Consider the following 22754-nt stretch of genomic DNA (forward strand, 5'->3'; position numbering starts at 1 on the left):
GTGGGAGTTAAGAACTGATACCGCTTTTGAAGGAACATTTGATAAAACTTAGCTGTGTGTTCCCTTTGACAGAAGCTCCATTTCTAGTACATTCTACAAAAATATTGACTTGTACAGCGATGTTCACTGTAGCACTGATTATTTCCTATAAATAAGGATTTGGTGAAATAAAGTATAGTACTTTGGCATTATAAAATACTTTTTGCAATGGTTAAAAATATAGCAGGAAGGGATTCCCAACATTGTTAAATAAAAAAAGTCAAACAGCAATATGAAAATATACATAAAAATATGTACATATACTTATATCTGAAAGAACACACACTAAGATATTAACCATGAGGAGTGGAATTGGGGACATAAGGAAAGGGGTATGGAAGGTAGGAGGGCTTTATTATCTGCATTTTCAAATCATAAAGCCTAAGTTTATTACATGAATTATTTTTTTAACAATGGAAAAGTTAAAACTTCCAGCTTAGCTTTCATGAGCAATATTATCAACATCAGAATAATTATTTGTATCTTAAAATACATATGAGTATCAATTTTTCACATACCCTCTTATTGTACTGTTTGTCTCAGGATCACCAGGGTCCAATGTTTCTTTTAAGAAGTTTATATAATGTATCCAGAGGTCAACACTAAGAGGTATTGCCTGAAGCCCCCGCCGATAAACCTAAGAAGAAAACAGCAAACTGTACTTCAAATATTTATTTATTTCTTAACAGAGAGGCAACACTGTGTTATCCGGTGAACCTTAGAAATACTAATTACTGGAATTTTGTTTAAATAATCTACCATTACCATTTGGGTGGAGGTTGGATAGAACATGGCAATGTTCTGATCCCCACGTGCAGAGTCTTGATCTTCAAAGCGCAGCAGTCCCTGCATTCTGACCGGGTTGTGTGGGCAGGCTTTGGGTTACAGACCATAGGGCACAGACCCATTAGAGCATCAATGACAGCGTCTGACCAAAAATGCAATAAGACGTAGCAAATGTGACTAGCAAACCAACTATATTGTTTGGAAAATGAGAAATAAATGTAAGTGAGAGAAAAGCCCTGCCCTACTTGTTAAGCTGCAGTGTAATACAGAGGCTTGCACTGCAAAGCTTGACAAACTGTAGAGGTTTAACGCACCTGCCAACAAAGAGAGAAAATATTAGCTACAAATGCCACAAGAGTGACAAATGCAAATAAATACCCTATAAAAATTGTTTGACCATAAATGGTAGGTACTGCCAGCCAAAAAAAAAAAAAAAAAAAAAATCTTTGTTTTGTTATTAATTGGCTTACAGTACCTATTGGAGATAACTTTATTCAGTGATGTACGCACCTCATCTGATTGTTTAATGTTGTCGTGCCGCTTTTCAAGGTCTGCATACTTTTTCCAGTAGCCATAGCAATACGGATAGTGTATGAAAAATTTGTCAAATGCCTTCCTGGCAGCCATCAAGTGATTCTGATAAAAATAAAACCATATTTAAATACTGTGGAAATTTCTTTCAAAAAAAATTTATTATTCCTTTCAAGTGTTATTATCTAAAAAATATAAATAAATGGCAGGCTTAAAAACTACATATACAGACTGCTCTGCCAATGGAGAAGTCATTCTTTTACTCCTTTACTTTCTTAATAAACTTGCCTTCACTTGGAAAAAACAAAACAAAACAAAACACACAAAAAAACCTACAGAGGCAGCAGCCCCCTTTTCCTTCTAAATGCAATTGAAACAAAAGGAACTAATTTTTTTTTTTTTTTTTTTTTTTGAGACAGAGTTTCGCTCTTGTTACCAGGCTGGAGTGCAATGGCGCGATCTCGGCTCACCACAACCTCCACCTCCTGGGTTCAGGCAATTCTCCTGCCTCAGCCTCCTGAGTAGCTGGGATTACAGGCACGCGCCACCATGCCCAGCTAATTTTTTTATTTTTAGTAGAGACGGGGTTTCACCATGTTGACCAGGATGGTCTTGATCTCTTGACCTTGTGATCCACCCGCCTCGGCCTCCCAAAGTGCTGGGATTACAGGCTTGAGCCACCGCGCCCGGCCCAAAAGGAACTAATTTTATCCATTTTGTATTTCAGCAATTTTCCACACACACATATACTTCAATTATGACACAACATTAAGCTCTGACACCACTGACTCTCCACAACATAAAAAAGCTATAAGCTATTTTCAAAGCTAAAAACGTATCTACCTAATGTTACTCAACTTCATCTGAAAATTATGAGTCAATTTTAATCATAAAACAATAAGGACTATTGCTTCATTATAAATTAATAGGACTTAATTGTTCCTTCTGATATCATTTAAATAGTTACTAACCTCCTGTTCTACATATTGAAGCAAATATACCCAGCCTGTAAAATCCTGAGGATTATTTTCTATGGTTTTCCAAAATTTTTCATATTCTGGAGGGAAATTTGCTTCTGTTTCTGTAAGTGTCACTGGAAGGTCCACAGCACTTGCCATTTCACTTTCTTCTGTAGATGCATTCACACTGGGAGAGTCATCAGGTGACTGTTCCATTTCTGTAACATTCATAATCTCAGTACTGAAATCAGTAGGATGTTCTACCACTACCTCGGAACTGTTGCCTGTGCTGCCATTACTAGAATTTCTGTATTCATCCATGTGAGAATTTTGCATAGCTACTTATTTTGTCTTCAGTTAATGATCTGTGGAAACACAAAAAGAGAAGTATGTTTCAAATGCCAATAAAATTATTTGGCCTCAACAACCCTTTTAAAAAGCCCCAACTTAGTATTAAAGAAACATGAATTTGATTTTTTTTTTTTTTTTTTTTTTTTTTTTTGAGACGGAGTTTCACTCTTGTTACCCAGGCTGGAGTGCAATGGCGCAATCTCGGCTCACTGCAACCTCCGCCTCCTGGATTCCGGCAATTCTCCTGTCTCAACCTCCTGAGTAGCTGGGATTACAGGCACACGCCACCATGCCCAGCTAATGTTTTGTATTTTTAGTAGAGATGGGGTTTCACCATGTTGACCAGGATGGTCTCGATCTCTTGACCTCGTGATCCACCCACCTTGGCCTCCCAAAGTGCTGGGATTACAGGCTTGAGCCACTGCGCCCAGCCTGAATTTGATTCTTAATCTCCCCTACAAGTCAGAATCAGGATTCATTAGCTTTTATATTATAAATAAAATTATAAATTATTGACAAAACTATCATTTTGTTGTTGGTATTTGAATAAAATCCAAATAACTATAGATTTGTTACCTCATTCATTAAATAAAAAAATAAAAAATTAAAAAAAGGACCCTGCCTGCTACTTAATGAAGAAATATTGTTTAAAATTCAATGTTTCTTATTTAGGTAAGAATCTGATTCAGTGCCCGAATACTACCTTGCTATCAATCACTGGAAAACAGCCTATCTCTAATAACTGTTCTGCAGGCTACAAGTAAAACTGACAAAAATTCTGGTCATGGTTATAAACATTTCAAAAGGAAGTTCATCACTTAGCTAGGATAAAGTTTTAGAAAAGACAAAATGATATTGCTTAAATATATTTATATACTTATGAATTTTAAATCCTGACAGCTAGGTTTCAATTTTATTATAAAAGATATAAATTATAGTTTTAAAAATTAAAAAGTAATTTTTTTTTTTTTTTTTTTTTTTTTTGGAGACGGAGTTTCGCTCTTGTTACCCAAGCTGGAGTGCAATGGCTCGATCTCGGCTCACCGCGACCTCCGCCTCCTGGGTTCAGGCAATTCTCCTGCCTCAGCCTCCTGAGTAGCTGGGATTACAGGCACGCATCACCATGCCCAGCTAATATTTTTTTTATTTTTAGTAGAGACGGGGTTTCACCAAGTTGACCAGGATGGTCTCGATCTCTTGACCTTGTGATCCGCCTGCCTCGGCCTCCCAAAGTGCTGGGATTACAGGCTTGAGCCACTGCGCCCGGCCTAAAAAGTAATTTTTAAAGTGAATAAAAAACACATTAAAAGGGCCAGGCATAGTGACACAAAGCTGTAGTCCCAGCTACTCAGGAGACGCTGAGTTAGGAGGATCGCTTGAGCCCAGGAGTTTGCAGCTGCCTAAGCTTTGACCATGCTACAGTATTCCAGCCTGGGCAACAGAACACCAACCACCCTACCTCTAAAAAACATATCTGAGAAAGGCTTACAGTCTGGATAATAACTGCATAACATATTTAAAATTATGTCATCTAATTTTTAAGGCTATAAGATAAGGAATTATTGCTTTAAGGTAGTACCACAACGTATTTGCATAATTACCTTCAACTCTTTCACTAACAGCTTAAATGAAAACCAAATCATTAAATTACAGGGCATGTCTGGTTTTTTTTAAATGAGGGATTATTCTCAAAATTAAGCAGACCATAAAATTGATTTACTCTTAATATATACCTGGAATACACTACTACTTAATATATTAATAGTACAGTTCATTAAAAAGATGATTAAAACTGTAAAGACAATAATGCAAAGGAAGAAATGCAAATGACCAATAAATACATAAAAGGATTATATATCTTTACTAATAAAGTTATAAACCAAAATGATAAGTGTACCACATACCAACTGTCAACTGAGCATATTTTATACTATGGGAATAATCTGAAAAGGTCATATATTTATTTCAGGGCATTCATTACCAGCACTGTTGTACAGCAAAAAGGGAGGAGGGTAAATTAAGAAAAAGGTTGCTTTAATAAACGGTATAGTCATATAATGAAATAATAAGAATTAAAAAGGAAATACGTACATCTGCATTGATACAGAAAAATATCTATTACACATACATATATATATATACATGTGTGTGTGTTTGTGTGTGTGTATAATTCTTATTTTTTAAAATGGAGTCTTGCTCTATTGCCCAGGCTGCAGTGCAGTGACACAATCTCGGCTTACTGCAACCTCTGCCTCCGAGGACCAAGTGATCCTCCAGCCTCAGCCGCTCTAGCTGGGATTACAGGCACACACCACCATGCCCAGCTAATTTTTGTATTTTTAGTAGAGACAGGGTTTCACCATGTGATCCAGGCTGGTCTCGAACTCCTGATCTCAAATGGTCCATCTGCCTTGGCCTCCCAAAGTGCTGGGATTACAGGCATGAGCCACCTCGCCCAGCCAGTATTTTGAAAATACATATATATGCATAAATACATGCACTCACAGATTTGTAAGGATTTACACCAAATAAAATACAATGAAACTGTCAGCTGGTGTTAACAGTTGTTTTCCATACAAAAGATGTGTGCTTTATTCTTTTTGCTTATCTGCAATTATTTAACCAAATTGGGTGGAGAACTTTTCTGCTATTTTTTAAAAAGCCAGTATAGCTTAACTGGATACTTTTTTTTTTTTTTAAATTTTATGACTACCATACTTTAAAATTTTGGGTTTCATTATCATCTATGCAGAAATTTGCAAATCTAGGCCCAAACAAGTCAACCAGTAAGCTGTTTAAAACTAATATAGATTCCTTACCTACTCCAGTGATTCTGAGGTCTAGGGAAGGGCCAAGAAAGTTATACTTCTACCAAATTATCTAAATAATTCCAAAAAACAGAAACTTATTTATTTGTGGGTCAACTCTGAACAGTGTAACTTCTGGATCAAATAATAAGCATGCATTAAATTTGGGAAGATGCTGACAATTCATCTCTGGAAAAGCTGCACTAGCCATCTGGCAGAAACTTTTAGTTGCCTACCCAATATCCCCTCTCACTATTAGTAATTTCCTTACTAACAAAAGACTGATTTCATTCAAAGCAGCAATATACTTAATCTCATGTAAGTGACCAGAAAACTGAAAAGAACATCTGCTGCAGAGCTCTGAGAAAGATTTTGCTTTTTTGATAAGAAGGAACAATCACAACTAATGTGGTTCTTCCTTCTACCAATGTATTCTTCCCTTGGATTTGACCATATCTGAAACAACTCATGTACATAAAGTAGTCTATAAGGGATTGACCAAGAAAATTAAGAAATACCAACCCTGACATCATCAAGCTGCTAACAAAATGCCACCTTCCTATTGTGTGAGGAAATAAATTCCTATTTAACTCCTATCAATATACAAGTTTTCTGTAACTTGGAGACAAAATGAATTCCTAACCAATTCACCCATCAATAGTGCATGAGACTGTCCATTGCTTTATATCCTCAACAACACTAGGTATCACTTGGTCATCTAATTTTTTTTTTTTTAACAAAGTAGCACCTCATTTTGATTTTCATTTCTTTACGAGTGAAGCAAAATTTTTATTTCTTTTTTTCATACTGCCTTTTCACATCTTTTGTCCATATTTTTTGTTCATTACTTTTTTCTTATTGGTCTGTACACACTCTTTGTAAACTAAGAAAATCAGATATTTGCAAAGTACATTGCAAAGTGTTATTATAAGTTTGTCATATTAGTTTTACATTTGGGAGTGTGTCTGTGTGTGACCTCTCTGAAATTGTCACACAGATACAAAATCCAGATTTTAAAATATTTTCACCAATTCGAAATGTAGCATGCTTAGATAAGGTGGCTCATGCCTACAATCCCAAAACTCTGAGAGGCCAAGGTGGGTGGATCGCTTGAAGCCAGGTGTTCCAGACCATCCTGGGCAACAAAGTGAGATTCTGTCACTACAAAAAAATTTAGAAATTAGCTGGGTGCAGTGGCGTGTGCCTACAGTCCCAGCTACTAAGGAGACTGAGGTGGGAGAATTACTTGACTGACCAGCAGTTCAAGGCTGCAGTGAGCTACAATCACACCACTGCATTCCAGCCTTGGAGACAGAGTAAGATTCTACTAAAAACAAGAAAAAAAGAAAAAAAACAAAATAGTACGAAGCCATTTTTTTTCCTAAGAAAGAATATATTTTAAATGTTAAATCAAAAGACCTTTTGAATCTGAATGCCACTGGAAGAATCAGCTATAACTAGGTAAATCTAGGGAATATACAAAAATATGAAGGGAAAAACTGGGACATGGAGGGAGGAAAAACTGGGACATGGAGGGACATGCAGACGAAAAATTTTCAATGCCTGATGGAGGTCCAGCATTATATTACATTCCCTGCAGTGACATATAAGTGTAAGATAAAGTTCTCACTCACTAAGGTCTATTGACCATGTAGAGAAAGAGCAAGCACGCAAAACACACCACACACACATTTGGAGATAAGCTTTCAAATGAAGCAAAGTCAAAGATTAGAAAAAAATCATTTGAAAATGACAGTAATCTATAGATGAAAAACTTCATGAAATATAATTAACTTTGAAAAATCATGGAATAATGAATAAAGAATAGTAAACTGTTCTAGAATGTGGAAGAACCCATTAAACAACTCTTCTTGACAGCAGACAAGAAGGTAGAAATGACTGGAAAGTTAAGAGAGACAGAATGACCAGAATGAAGTGGTTGGTACTGAGAAGTAGAAAGGTAAAAGCAGAATAAGTAGCATGGAGCCAGATTATGGACACAAGAATTTGAGACGAAATTATACAAAATGCAAATCTAGCCAATGCATAATAAAAGAGAATCCAAAGTATTAGACTGCCAGAAAAAGTAAGTTCCCTTCTAGTTGAATGAATGCTTAATGTCACAACTTTTCCAAGTTTAACCACTTCAGACCCTAGGAAAAGGCAAAGTACAGATAACTTGTAAATTTATTTTGCTTTTCTCTCCTTCCTTTAAAGAAAAAGATGCATTTCAAGATTAATTTTCCATATGCAAATTAGTCACCAGTATGTGGTTTTATATTTCTGAGCTCAGTTTAAAAACAAAAAACACTATAGACTGATATATTCTGAGTCATTAACTAGCTACCTTAATCTAACTTCATACTTGAGACATAAGGGTTTCTTCTGGAATCAGCAAATTTACCACACCCGTGCATCTTCAGAGAGTGTTAATTACTCCACACCCTGCAATCACAGTGTTGTAAAAAGATTTAAGAACATCAGCCTTATGCTTATAGAGGTCATTTTGACAATTACTTCACAAATCACGGAGCCAAAATAATACACTAAAGTTATTTTTTAATGAGCTACTCTGACATATTCTTTATATGTCAATTATTACCAGTTTACTCTTAACAACAACCAACAACTTTCAACTAGCAACATAAAATGGGAAAGGGTACAGAAGAGCTATTAAAACAAAGAAAATGGGCCAGGCCTGGTGGCTTCTGTCTGTCATCTCAGCACTTTGGGAGGGCAAGATCACCCATGAGTTCCAGACCAGCCTGGGCAACATGGCAAAACCCATTCTCTACAAAAAATTTTAAAAAATTAGACAGAGGCTGAAGTGGGAGGATTGAGCCTGGGGAGCTAAGGCTGCAGTGAGTTGTGATTGTGCCACTGTACTCCAGCCTGGGCGACAGAGCCAGACCCTGCCTCAAAAGAAAGAAAACAAGTGTGATACTGATATAAAAACAGCGATATAGACCAATGGAATAGAGAACGCAGAAATAAACTCCCTTGTCAAATGGCCCTCAACAAAGTGCTAAGACTATTCAATGAGGAAGCAATCATCTCTTCAAATGGTGCTTGGAAAACTGGATATCCATGTGCAATAGAATGAAGTTAGATCCTCATCTTAAACTACACGTAAAAATTAAGTCAAGATGGGGTAAAGACCTAAATGTAAAACCTAAAACTATAAAACTCCTAGAAGAAAACATAGGGGAAAGCTTAATGATACTGGGTTTGGCAATGAATTCTTGGGTAATGCCAAAAGCACAGGCAAACAAAATCAAAAATAAACAAATAGGACTATATCAAACCTAAAAGTTTTTGTGTATTAAAGGACACAATCAGCAGAGTGAAAAGGCAACATACAGAATGGCAGAAAATATTTGCATATCATATCTCTAATAAGGGGCTAAGTAATCATCATCTCTCTACTGTATTAGTAATTTTTAAACTGCAGATTGCTTCAGACCAGTTTCTTTTCCCTTCTTCAAATGGAAAATAGAAAAAACTTTAGCACAGTGCTTTGCATAGTAAAAGTATATTGCTTTATGATAGTTTAAGGTAATAACACACATACACATGTAATTCAGCTATTGTATACTGAGTTGCCTGGCACACAAAGACACTCTTTATTTAAGAAAGAATGAATGAAGAATATAATCTGCACTGCTGTAACTTCAATTACTAGCTATTAATGATAATAAGCCATGATATTTATTGAGCAAATATTTTGTTAAATGCTACCTTCCCTTTTATGGATGACAAAACCAACATTCATTAAGGTTAGATAACTTGTCTAAATTTATACTAATAGTAAGAAACAGAGCCAAAATTCAACCTCAGCCTAACACCAAAATTCTTGCCAACTTGTACAGCCCAGAGATTCTATTTCTGTTGAGTTTTACTTTCTGTTTTTTTCCAATTCCACTCCTTTCAGCTTCAGAGCCTTAGTATACAAAATTTCTTCTACCTGGATGCTTTCTTATCCCTTTACACCACCCCACACTTTGACTCAGTGCCTTCAAACTAACTAAAGCCTAATCTTCTGGGCAAAGTTTACTTTTTAATTTTTTTTCAACAATTGCTCAGAGAGTAGTTGTTTTCATAATTAATCCAAAATTGTCGTAAGAAATGCCATCATCACAGTGGGCCAAGTTTAATATCACTTCCTGAAAAGTGTCCTCATACCCCCAAATAAGTTAGGTTGCCCCCAATCATGCCCCCACAGCATTCTTTTTCTCCATAGCACATAACACATTTGAGATACTTGTTCAATGGGTATCTTCTCTACCAGATTACATGTTTCTTGAGAGTAAGGACAAGATCTACCCATAAATAGGGATATAGTACACCTAGAGGCCTAGTATACACTCAATTCATTGAACACTAAACAAATACAGTCTACAGTCACCCATATAAAACCCAGTATACTGCTTTTATAGCCAAATGGAAAGTGGTAAGTGTTTGGGCTTTAGAAGCCAAAGAACAGACTTCTGCCTACACATTAGGGAACTGTGAGCCAAGTACATAACCTCTCTAAGCCTCATTCACAAAATAATCAAACGTATCATGTTATAAAAATGAATGATGCCCAACCCCAAAATGTATACAATTATGATCTGTCAATCAAAAATATTAATACACTCTGGGCCATGCATGCAGTGGCTCACACATGTAATTGCCTAGCACTCTGGGCAGTCGAGGTGAGAGGGCCGCCTGAGTTCATGCGCTCAAGATCAACCTGGGCATCAGAGGGAAACTCTGTCTCCACAAAAAAATTTAAAAACCTTCTGGGTATGGTGGCACATGCCTGTGGTCCCAGCAACTTGGGAAGCTGAGGCAGGAGGATTATCTGAGCCCAGGGAGGTAGAGGCTGTGGTGAGTGGACCATATCAGTGCACTCCATTGTGGGCAACAGAGCAAGATAATACACCTTATGCCAGGCGCGGTGGCTCAAGCCTGTAATCCCAGCACTTTGGGAGGCCGAGGCAGGTGGATCACGAGGTCAAGAGATCGAGACCATCCTGGTCAACAAGGTGAAACCCCGTCTCTACTAAAAATAAAAAAAATTAGCTGGGCATGGTGGCGCGTGCCTGTAATCCCAGCTACTCAGGAGGCTGAGACAGGAGAACTGCCTGAACCCAGGAGGTGGAGGTTGCGGTGAGCAGAGATCACGCCATTGCACTCCAGCCTGGGTAACAAGAGCGAAACTCCGTATCAAAAAAAAAAAAAAAAAAGATAATACACCTTAAAAAATTATCCCCTTCTTTCCATTCACACTACTAATGTTATATTTAAGTAATTATTTTCTCTCCTCTAGATCAATGTTTTTCAAACTGCAGACTGCTTCAAACCAGCTTCCCTTTTTATTTTTTTTTTGATACGGAGTCTTGATCTGTCACCAGGCTGGAGTGCAGTGGCGCAATCTAGACTCATTGCAACCTCTGCCTCCTGGGTTCAAGCTTTCTCCTGCCTCAGCCTCTGAAGTAGCTGGGACTATATAGGTGCACACTACCACACCCAGCAAATTTTTGTATTTTTAGTAGAGATGGGGTTTCACCATGTTGACCAGTGTGGTCTCTATCTCTTGACCTAGTGATCCACCCGCCTCGGCCACCCAAACTGCTGGGATTACAGGAATGAGCCACCGTGCCTGGCTGGTCCTCATTTTTTTTTTTTTTTTTTTTTTTTTTGAGATAGCGTTTCGCTCTTGTTATCCAGGCTGGAGTGCAATGGAGCAATCTCGGCTCGCCGCAACCTCCACCTCCTGGGTTCAAGCAATTCTCCTGCCTCAGCCTCCCAAGTAGCTGGGACTATAGGCGTGCACCACCATGCCCAGCTAATTTTTGTATTTTTAGTAGAGACAGGGGTTTCACCCTGTTGACTAGGATGGTCTTGATCTCTTGACCTCGTGATCCACCCACCTCAGCCTCCCAAAGTGCTGGAATTATAGGCATGAGCCACCACACCCCGCCCCTCATTTTTAAAATATAGAAAAATATATATACCAGAGTGCATGCACGCATTAAAGGCATATTGTTGAAACACACACAATTTAACTGTTTACTGAGTTAGTGATGTCCATGAACACCTTACTGTGGACTACAGTAAAAAATTTTGAGAAAACTGCTGCACTACTGCTACAGATAAACTAATATTACTTGAAAATTAAATTTCCTGATGACAGCTCAACAGGAGTAAAACAAAAATAAATAAATAAATTCATTGAGAAAGAGGCCTTATCCGTTTTGTTCACTGCTGTCCCCCTAGAACCTAAAATAATACTTGCTATGTAACAGCATAACATCGCTGAATGATATATCCAGTCCCAACTTAACTTTCCAAAATCTTACAATGCTCCTCCTCATTGCCATTTCCAGAACCCCTTAGAGTCTTCCTTTCTGAGCCTTGACACAAGCTGTTCCCCCAGACTAACAAAAGTCTTCCTTTTTTAAACTCACCAAACGAGTTGATTTCTTTTCACTACATTACATTTTATTATAAAATCGTATGATAGGCACAAAGTACACGAGTATAAAAAGAAACATAAAGTGATTATGCAGTATATAAAAAATACATTTATCATACCTTTCACGTTTAGTATAGTTATGACATACCTTAAACATTTCAGTGGCAACTATGCCATCTTAAAATTTAAAAGGTATTTTGGAGGGTGACTTCAATTACCAACACTTAATTAAAAATGAGACATTTGACCTAATACCTTATTTTTTTTTTTTATTATCTGTATGCTCCTTATTCCTGTAGAGGTACTTAAAAATTATACTACTGACTATTCTTTCTCAAAAAGAGAGCAATATATAAAAATCTGAAGTCATCACTAAAGACTGAAAGGAGTTTTGGGTAGAGCAAATCAAGTAGCTTTGCAATGCACAAATCACTTTATGTCTCATTCACAAATAAGGCGGTGTAGAGATTTGGGATGTAAGAATAAAAGAGGCTATCATAACCTACGGTTTTGCCGGCTGTTTTTAGGGGCAAGGTAGGCTAAGTAGTCACAGGCTGACTTTTTAAAGTCTCCACATATTAAGCACTGTGTTCTAGAAACTAGACTTTGCATATGTATTTACATAAATGTCTACCTTATCTTTGGATCTTTGGAAAACTTAACATTTAGCTGGAACTATACTACTTTCTTCCTCCTTTGGCTACTTTCAATTTTTTTAAAAAGTCCTATCTTCCATGGAGATTTGTTAAAACATACCACAGAAAACAGCACACACAATTTTTATCATTTGACTTTTAAACATCATCTTTCTTATTCAATTATAAGATAAGCAAGTAAAAATATTCTGAGACTTTAAACCAATAGTGTCTCCTACCGTCTACTTTTAGACATCTATGCTCAACCCCTACCAGAGTTAGCAATTTAAGTACTAGTCTTCTTTAACAGAACTCCTTTCCATTACTTTATCCCTGCTAGAGAGTGAACAGTGGAAAGTTCCAACTTTTGCAACTGTAGAATGAGGTTATAAATCAAGAGGGAGGAGGGAAACCTGACAGTAGACGCTTGTTCTTTTCACTCCATTAAAGCTCCCACAGAGCCAAAAACACTTAAGTTCCAACACGAAATCTATACTTCCCTGTACGAAACTTATTTCTCAAGTCTCACACTTTCTCAGTTGTAGCAAATTTTATTTTTGAACAGATTAAATCAGTTGCTAAAGAAATAATCTGAAGTCCTCAAACAGAAGGCCATATGAGTATCACACGAAAAAACAACATTTGAATCGGCATAAATTTACATGGTATTATGGCATCATCAATAATACACTGAAGAGTATTATTTATTAACTTCAAGTATTAATTAACAAAAAGATGTGATTTTAGAGTGAGAAAAATACCAGTGCTGGTCTCTAATTACCAAAGTTGAACATTCTTAAACAAATTCCCTTAAAATATCTTACCAAGATACATGATGTCTGTTTTTTCTGTTCTACCCTATCGTGCCAAAAGCTTAGGGTGCTGTGACTTAGGGTCGCTGAAGTGTTGCCCGTGTAGTCAGACGGCAGAACGCGCCCCACAAGGCGTTCAAACGCCTTAGTAATAGAATGCCTATTGTATCTTCCCAGTCCTCTGGCGGCTGCGAGAGTGCTCCTTGCACTTCCAGCCATCCCAGCCTCACTGTGTTCCAGCTCCGGGGAAGAAAGGGCTTTAGAATTACCCCCAAATCTCTTCCTAAATCCAGACGGAGGAGGCCCAACATTTCCCCACCCTACCTAACGCACCCCACAAGTGAAACGTGTGGTCTAAGAAAAAAATACCTTGCACCGCTCCACCCAACAGGTGGGAAGGAGAAAGGAATGAACAGCTGGGCGCTGAGTCCGAGCCAGGCCTGAAACACGGCGGGAGAGGGAGGCCGCGGCCCCAGCGCGGCCTGAAACCCGTCAGGCCCCTGTCTGTCCCAAGTACCACCCTCCGCCCCCAGCTAATTTCAAGGAGCCCGCCCCAGCAGACCTTATGAAGGATGCCACTCGATGCCATGAGCCGAAGCCTGGGACGACCCTAGCCGAAGAAGGTACTGCACCGCCTCAGTCCCCACAGCCACCACAGCAGCCGCCACCCGCGCCACGGCCGCCTGGTCCAGAGCACGATGCGCATGCGTCGGTGTCCAGGGAGGCGAAAACGTCACGTGAGTCCGCAGCGCGCAGGCCTGGCCCTCCTTGGAGTCAGCCCCGCCCTGCAGCCCCGCCCCGCCTCCAGAGAGGGCGGGGCCCGCTGCTCACACCTGCTTTTCCCTGCGGCAGAGACTTCCCACAGGACAGAAGGCTAATTTAGGGCCTTTTATATGCCTGATCTGAAACACAGCGCCCTGACGCCTCCCCTCCAAAAAAGATAAAATGTCATTTTTGGGGGCAAATCTAAGGTTTTCCCAACAATTGTTCAAGCTTGCACACTAAAAAATTTACCTAAAAACGGCAGAAATTCAGCGTTAAACCCACAAATCTCAACCTGGTATAGGCCTTGGGCCCACTCGTTTCCTGAAAACTAAACAACTGTGGACTTAGGGGTTTGGAGAACGCGCTATTGGTAAAGAAAAAAGTATTTAGTGACACTTGTTAAAACACAAAAAGAGGCCGGGCGCGGTGGCTCACGCCTGTAATCCCAGCAGTTTGGGAGGCTGAGGCGGGTGGATCATGAGGTCAAGAGATCGACATCATCCTGGTCAACATGGTGAAACCCCGTCTCTACTAAAAATACAAAAATCAGCTGGGCATGGTGGCGTGCGCCTGGAGTCCCAGCTACTCGAGAGGCTGAGGCAGGAATTGCCTGAACCCAGAAGGCAGAGGTTGCGGTGAGCCGAGATCGCGCCATTGCACTCCAGCCTGGGTAACAAGAGCGAAACTCCGTCTCAAACCACACACACACACACACACACACACACACACACACACACACACGAGGACTTTATTCAGGACCATCCCAGTAAGTATAGGGACCACTAACTGCAGTGGAGACTTACGAGTGGGGAAGAGATATTGGGCTCAACTCCCGGTGCAACATGGGCAATCGGAGATTTGTAGCCAAGGAGAAGTGTTAAGTGAATGGAAAATTACTAAGAGGAAACATCAGGGTAAGGGGAATTTTGGCTAAACCCACCTAATAGGATTTTTACTAAAGATAGGCCAAGATAATCAATCAGACACCACCTGGGGATGGTAGAGGCTGAGGAACCTGAACAGATATTGAGGATGATCAGCTATCAAGGATAGGGGTCTATTGCTAATCTGATTTAGCACACTTCTTTGCTAAAACTGGATTTTACCAAAAAAGTGTACAGAGGAGCCTAGCAGAAGATGCAGAAGCCTGACTAAATTTGGCCAAGCAAAAAACAAAACAAAGAAACTTTAAAGGACTATGTTATTCTCTGAACAAATTGAGAGAAGCTGTGCGTTAACAATCTTAGCAGTCCTCTTCAGTTGTACCGCCATCTCCACTTTAATTTTTAAAAATTTCTTTCAGCCGTCTCCACTTAAAGAAAAAAAAATTTCTTTCAAATCTGACCTCTCCCTTTAAGATTCTGTTACACTTGTGCCCCTGCATTCACCCATCATTTACCATGTAATCTCTTGTTCAAGGTGGAGTAGTATTACCACTGGGCTCCAAGTTCCTTATTTGGTATCTGTCTCCTCTGGAAATAATTATCTGCAAGACGATGTTTCCTGTCACCAACACCTTCCCTTCCAAATAGCAAATTCAGTCTTTTGTTCTACCTTTTACTTTCATCAAACTGCACCTAGTTGTAGCTTTCCCTTTCCATTTGCCTCTTCAACACTCCAAGCTAACTTTTTTGAATTATCTGAACATGTGGCCAGGTTTTTTTTTTTTTTTTTTACAGGTTTAAGCAGCACTTTTAAAATGTCTCCTGCTGGGCGCGGTGGCTCAAGCCTGTAATCCCAGCACTTTGGGAGGCCGAGGCGGGTGGATCACGAGGTCGAGAGATCGAGACCATCCTGGTCAACATGGTGAAACCCCGTCTCTACTAAAGGTGCAAAAAATTAGCTGGGCATGGTGGCGCGTGCCTGTAATCCCAGCTACTTAGGAGGCTGAGGCAGGAGAATTGCCTGAGCCCAGGAGGCGGAGGTTGCGGTGAGCCGAGATCGCGCCATTGCACTCCAGCCTGGGTAACAAGAGCGAAACTCCGTCTCAAAAAAAAAAAAAAAAAAAAAAAAAAATTGATTTTAGCCGGCTGGGCACAATGGCTCACGCCTGCAATCTCAGCACTTTGGGAGGCCGAGGCAGACAGATCACAAGGTCAGGAGTTCGAGACCAGCCTGACCAACATGGTGAAACCCCATCTCTACTAAAAATACAAAAATTAGCTGGGTATGGTGGCGCGAGCCTGTAATCCCAAATATTCAGGAAGCTGAGGCAGGAGAATCACTTGAACCCAGGAGGCAGAGGTTGCAGTGAGCCAAGATCATGCCACTGCACTCCAGCCTGGGCGACAGAGGGAGATTCCATCTCAAAAAAAAAAAAAAAAAAGTTTTGATTTAGCTTTAGTTGACTTTTGAAAAATTGTGTGTCACAATTATAAGCTTTGGGAAGAAAAATATATTATACCAAATGCTGTAGTTTAGAGGGTGGTGGGTTCTAAAAAACAATGTTTAAAGTCATGGGATCTCTGAAACAGAACAAAGAAATCAGACAAATGGAAAATGATGTTATTTATTAATGTATTTCTTCCATTTGCCCCTCCAGATCACTGTCCTTCCTATTTACCCTGCTCCATTCTTTGGAGATTGACCCTTATAGATCATATCAATAGGTTTTCTTGCTTCCTAGTTTCTGGTTGAGTGTGGCCAAGAAAAAGTTCTGGCAGAATGGAAGTGAGGTCAGGGTGTTTATTCCTCCAGCTCCTTCTGTGTGAGTAATCTCAGCTCTGGTCAAAGTAGTCCTCTCCATATAATATCCTTCTTCTAGGTTCCAGGTTTCCCTAAGCCCTGCCTTTATACATAGTCCCTTATTAACTACTTCCCATATTATGCTGATTTTTATTTGCCATCTATTTCCTTGTGGGTCCTGATTGATAAATGAGCAAAATATAGCTTGTAATACCTAGTGTTAATCACAGTTTCTGAGCTATTCAGTATTATTCCCGTTTATTCTCTTCAAAATGTTAACATGCCATGAAAAAATGCATAAAATACCTCATGGACTATTTAATTTACAGAATATATTGTTCTAGGGAATGAACTTTGTTTATATTACAAATAATCCATCACTAAATAAATTGTGGTGGCTTTTCTTTTTTTCTTTTTTCTTTTTTTTTTGAGATGGAGTCTCGCTCTTGCTGCTCAGGCTGGAGTGTAGTGGCTTGATCTTGGCTGACCACAACCTCTACCTCCCAGGCTCAAGCCATTCTCTTGCCTTAACCTCTTGAGTACCTGAGACTATAGGCATGTGCCACCATGCCCTGCTAATTTTGTATTTTAGTAGAGATGGAGTTTCTCCATGTTGGTCAGGCTGGTCTTGAACTCCTGACCTTAGGTGATCCACCGCCTTGGCCTCCTAAAGTGCTGGAATTACAGGCGTGAGCCACTACATCCAGCCTATGGTGGCTCTTGTATTAGAAAAATTCAGACTCCTGTATTTGGTGTTTCTCCTTACTGGTAAAGCAAGTAAACTTAAAGCTGTAGCTCCAGAAGATTTAAATCCAAACAGAATGTGAAGCTCATTTCCTCTTTACTACTTGATCTTTCAAATTTAGCTCAAATGGTATTAATATCTCCTCAATTCAGTCTTCCTGAGAGTTACCAAGGTTACTCCTGTTTCCGGATAATCTTAAAGAAGAACGCTATAGTATTAACACTCTGTACATTCCTCCTATTCCCTCAGAGACTTATGGCTACTTACTAAGGTGACTTCACACCAGAAAACAGAAAACATGCTGGCTTCTTGGAATTTATTAAACATTGGATCTGAATCAATACCAATTCCTGGGGCATAGAATGCCACTGTGGTTCATCAGAGTGGGGCTCATGGAATATGGCAGATACTGTAGGTCGGCTCAGTTGTATCCATGCTCACCATCTTCTCTATTATCTTCCTATATTATTGAGACAGGGAAATGAAATACTCAATTTCCTAGCCTCCTTTGAACCTAAGGGTGGCCAATGAGATGTACGTAGAAGTACACAGGAAGGGCCTCCTTTCCTAAATAAAAAAGCAAAGCCTTCCTAGAGAAACACCTGTGCTTGTTACCCCTTTTACTTTTTTTTCTGTCTGAAGCACAGTTATGATATTTGGAGAGGAAGCTGCCATCTTATAATCAGCTCTGGTATCATCAAGCCATTGGCACAATGCTTAGCAGTGACATACTTCTGCACTTCTTGTAGTATGAGACAAATAATATACCAATTGGTTTAAGCTATTGTTAGTTGGGTTTGCTATTCAGTCAAAAGCATTCCAATTGATAACAGCTTTAGAAGCTATAATAAAACTTAGAGGACCTTTTTTTAAAAAAAATCAAATATCTCTTAAGAAAATATGAAACAAAAGGCAACACAATTCTCTGAGGGAATCATAGAGATGAGTGCCTCAAAGTCTTGATCAAGTGTTCATCAATGGATGAATGGATAAAGAAAATGCAGTATTTATACACTGTGAAATACTATTCAGCCTTAGAAAAGGAAGCCCTGTCATTTGCAAAAACATGGATAAACCTGGAGAACATTATGCTAAGTGAAGTAAGCCAAGCACAGAAAGAAAATACTACATGATCTCTTATGTGGAATCTAAGACAGTTGAACTCCAAGAAGTGGAAAATAGGATGGTGGTTTGCAGGAACTGGCAGGCTTGGGATGGGGAAAGGGAAAAAAGGATAGTCAAAGGGTCCAAAGTTTCATTTAGAAAGGAAGAATTGTTGCCAGGCAAAGTGGATCATGCCTGCAATCTCAGCACTTTGGAAGGCTGAGGTTGGAGGACTTGAGCCCAAGAGTTCAAGTCCAACCTGAGCAATATAGCAAAATCCCATCTCTAAAACTATTTTTTTTTTTTTTTTGAGAAGGAGTCTTGCCAGGCTGGAGTGCAGTGGTGCCATCTTGGTTCACTGCAAGCTCTGCCTCCCAGGTTCAGGTGATTCCCCTTCCTCAGCCTCCCAAGTAGTTGAGACTACAGGCCAGCACCACCATGCGTGGCTAGTTTTTTGTATTTTAGCAGAGACAGGGTTTCACCATATTGGCCTGGATGGTCTCTATCTGACATCGTGATCTACCCTCCTTGGCCTCCCAAAGTGCTGGGATTACAGGCATAAGCAAACGTGCTCGGCCTTAAACTTTTTAAAAATAAAAAAAAAAGAAGGCCGAAATAGTGGCTCATGCCTTTTAATTTCAGCAATTTGGGAGGCCAAGGTGGGCAGATCACGTGAGGTGAGGCCTTATGAAATAAGTAAATAAGGCCGGGCACAGGGGCACAAGCCTGTAATCCCAGAGCTTTGGGACGCAGAGGCGGGTGGATCACAAGGTCAGGAGTTCAAGACCAGCCTGGCCAACATGGTGAAACTCCATCGCTACTAAAAACACAAAAATTAGCCAGGCATGGTAGCACACGCCTGTAGTCCCAGCTACTCAGGAAGCTGAGGCAGGAGAATAGTTTGAATCTGGGAGACAGAGGTCACAGTGAGCCAAGATTGCACCACTGCACTCCAGGCCTGGCAACAGAGTGGGACTCTGTCTCAAAATAAATAAATAAAAGAGGAATAAGTTCTGAAAACCTACTGTATAACACAGTAATTATAGTTTATAATAATGTGTATTTGAAAGTTGCTATGAGAGTGGATTTTAATGTTATCACCACAAAAAAAGTTAAGTCTGTAAGGTGATGGGTATGTTAATTAACTTAATGATCCACAATGTATGAAAACATGAAGTTGTACTTCATAAATATACACAATAAAATAATTCCTTTTTGCTCATGCCAGTTGGGTCTTCCTTCTGTTGGGAATGTTACCTTTACATAGCATTTGAAGTTTACATAAACTTTTTTTTTTTTTGAGACAGAGTCTTGCTCTTGTCACCCAGAATGGAGTGCAATGGCATGATCTCGGCTCACTACAACCTCTGCCTCCTGGGTTCAACCAATTATCCTGCCTCCAGTAGCTGGGATTTCAGTTGTCCACCACAATGCCTGGCTAATTTTTGTATTTTTAGTAGAGACAGGGTTTTACCATGTTGCCCAGGCTGGTCAAGAACTCCTGACCTCAGGTGATCCAACCACCTCAGCCTCTCAAAGTGCTGGGATTAAAGGCATAAACTACCGCACCTGGCGTACAAATCCTTTCTTATACATAATCCCTTTTAAATTTTGGACTTCACAGTAAGCCCAGGATGTATGTAAGGTTTATCAGGTAATTATAAAACTCGGTTCCCAAATTCACACTTTCTTTTTTTTTTTTTTTTTTTTTTTTTTGAGACGGAGTTTCGCTCTTGTTACCCAGGCTGGAGTACATTGGCGCGATCTCGGCTCACCGCAACCTCCGCCTCCTGGGTTCAGGCAATTCTCCTGCCTTAGCCTCCTGAGTAGCTGGGATTACAGGCACACGCCACCATGCCCAGCTAATTTTTTGTATTTTTAGTAGAGACGGGGTTTCACCATGTTGACCGGGATGGTCTCGATCTCTTGACCTCGTGATCCACCCGCCTCGGCCTCCCAAAGTGCTGGGATTACAGGCTTGAGCCACCGCGCCCGGCCTCCAAATTCACACTTTCTGAATCAACGTCTTATGCTCTTCATCTGAATGATACTTGTCTCCTCTGTCATCTCCCTTTGAGTCACATCACTGTATACCTCCCTTAGCACTTTTCTGATGTTCGCTACTCTCCTTTGTTATATATTTTTTGCTCTTCACATTACTTTTCAGATTCTCTTCACTTGTGGAAATTTAAATTTTACTATAAGCAATGTCTTTTTCACTTCTGAAAAAAGAGAAATTATAGAAAAGTACGTTGAAAAAATTTAAATTCCCTGCCCACAGATTACCACCATTAAGATGTTGGTGTATACTCTACTACTTCCATTTTCTATGTGCACATATGTTGATAGAGATACTGTACCAAGTTTTTCCTTTAACATACTGTGAATATTGACCTGTGATTAGCATTTGGCTATTTTTAATGTCTACATGATATGTATTCCATTGGGTAAATATGTTATTTAACATTTTTTTTGTTGCATTGCTGGGTGAGGGTAGACTTTTATAATTATCACTGCTAGTAAACGACATTACTTTACTCCAGGTAAATGCGTGTGTTAATTCAGACCTTCAGCTTTGCTTTAGTTCTTTCAATCAGTTATCAGTCTGTAATTCTTTGTTGATAACTTGATAAGAGTGCTAGACTTTTGGGTCCTCAATACCAACAAGTTATTAAAACATAGAAATTCTTTAGGCTTGAGACTCTTGTTATATTAATGGCTATTTTCTTTTTTTTTTTTTTTTTTAAAAAAAAGGAAGCTCACATATTATATGAAGTAAAGCTGCCACATTATTAGTAGTGATTATATTTACTGTACTTTTTTTTCTCCCTAGACTGATCAAATATACACTTTTGTTCAATGCAAAATTCAAACTAAGGAATAATTAGGCTTATACATAAAGTGTTCTTTTTCCTTTAAAATGTAAACCTACCTTCAATGTATCTAACAATCAACTGATGCAAATTTAGCTAGCACCAGTGCAATGGTACAAAGGCAGAAGTCATAATTAATAAATCTTAAAATCTGTAACTATTGTTTCAATGATGCATATCAAGTAGGGTTGAAGAAGAATGTAATGATGATTTCAGAGTTTACAACTGAGATCAAATAAATTTAACAAAGGCCTATTTTTCTTCTTTTTTTTTTCAGATCAAGCAAATTTGGCATTTCTTTTTTTCAGAGGCCTATTTTTCTTTTTTAATTTTTTTTTTTTTAATAAAGATGGGGTTTCACCATGTTGGTCAGGCTGGTTTTGACCTCCTAACCTCAGGTGATCTGCCGCCTTGGCCTCCAAAGTGCTTGGATTACAGGCGTGAGCCACCACGCCTGGCCTCAGAGGCCTATTTTTCTATGGCCTGTGCTAAGAATATTTTTTACATTTTTTAAGTGTTAAAAAATAAGGGTTTACAAATCCAAAAATATTTACTCTATGGCCCTATACGTAAAGTATGCCAAACTAGAAGACTATATATAAAATACTTAGAAGAAAATATAAAGTATTTTTAAAGTATGTAATTAAATTTTTTTAAAAAAGGCAGCCATATACATTAGAAAACTGAAAACTGGTCAGTGACTCAGAAGTAAAAAAGAATGAACATAGAATCACAGAATTTTAGAATACGATAGCACCTTAAAAATCATCTAGTCTAGCTTTTTAGTTTTATTTTTTATTTATTTTAATTTTTTTAAAGATGGGGTTTCACCATGTTGGCCAGGCTGGTCTCGATCTCCTGATCTGAAGTGATCTGCCCACCTCAGCCTCCCAAAGTGCTGGGATTGCAGGCATGAGCCACCACACCCGGTGCTCTTACATTTTAGAGATAGGGAAACTGAGGCCCAGACCCAGCAAGTGACTTGTCCAAGGTCCCACAGCTAATTTCCTACAAAGTTAGAATGATAACCCAGGTTTATTTGTAGGTCAATATTATAACAAGTAGACCAAGTGAAAGTGATAGGTTAATCTCACACACACACACACACACACACACACACGCGCACACACACACATATAGACATTTTTTCCATTTTAACATGTACAGAAGTTGGAAAAACAGAACATCTCTCACTCATC

At 39.1% G+C, this 22754-nt stretch overlaps 1 protein-coding gene and 1 non-coding gene across 6 annotated transcripts in view; both read right to left on the reverse strand.

Annotated features, from left to right (window-relative positions):
* PRPF39 (pre-mRNA processing factor 39) overlaps nucleotides 1-14102 on the reverse strand; it is a 33834-nt gene extending 19732 nt beyond the window's left edge. The window contains exons 1-4 of one of the 5 annotated variants that reach the window (XM_039468980.2): nucleotides 13946-14102; nucleotides 2328-2680; nucleotides 1336-1461; nucleotides 558-676 (exon numbers count right to left, since the gene is read on the reverse strand). In XM_039468980.2, coding sequence (XP_039324914.1) covers nucleotides 558-676; nucleotides 1336-1461; nucleotides 2328-2651 — 569 coding nt within the window. In that variant the 5' untranslated portion in view covers nucleotides 2652-2680; nucleotides 13946-14102. Of the gene's footprint in view, nucleotides 1-557; nucleotides 677-804; nucleotides 1462-2327; nucleotides 2681-13945 lie in introns of those variants that run through there. The other 4 variants (XM_074393995.1, XM_039468982.2, XM_074393994.1 and 1 more) reach the window with 4 other exon arrangements.
* On the reverse strand, nucleotides 9548-9613 carry LOC120364150 (small nucleolar RNA SNORD58). Its single transcript, XR_005579493.1, has one exon. It is a non-coding gene; the product is annotated as a small nucleolar RNA SNORD58 (small nucleolar RNA).
* Nucleotides 14103-22754: the final 8652 nt, after the last annotated feature.

Source organism: Saimiri boliviensis, chromosome 2 (assembly GCF_048565385.1).
Source record: "Saimiri boliviensis isolate mSaiBol1 chromosome 2, mSaiBol1.pri, whole genome shotgun sequence".
Taxonomy (NCBI): domain Eukaryota; kingdom Metazoa; phylum Chordata; class Mammalia; order Primates; family Cebidae; genus Saimiri; species Saimiri boliviensis.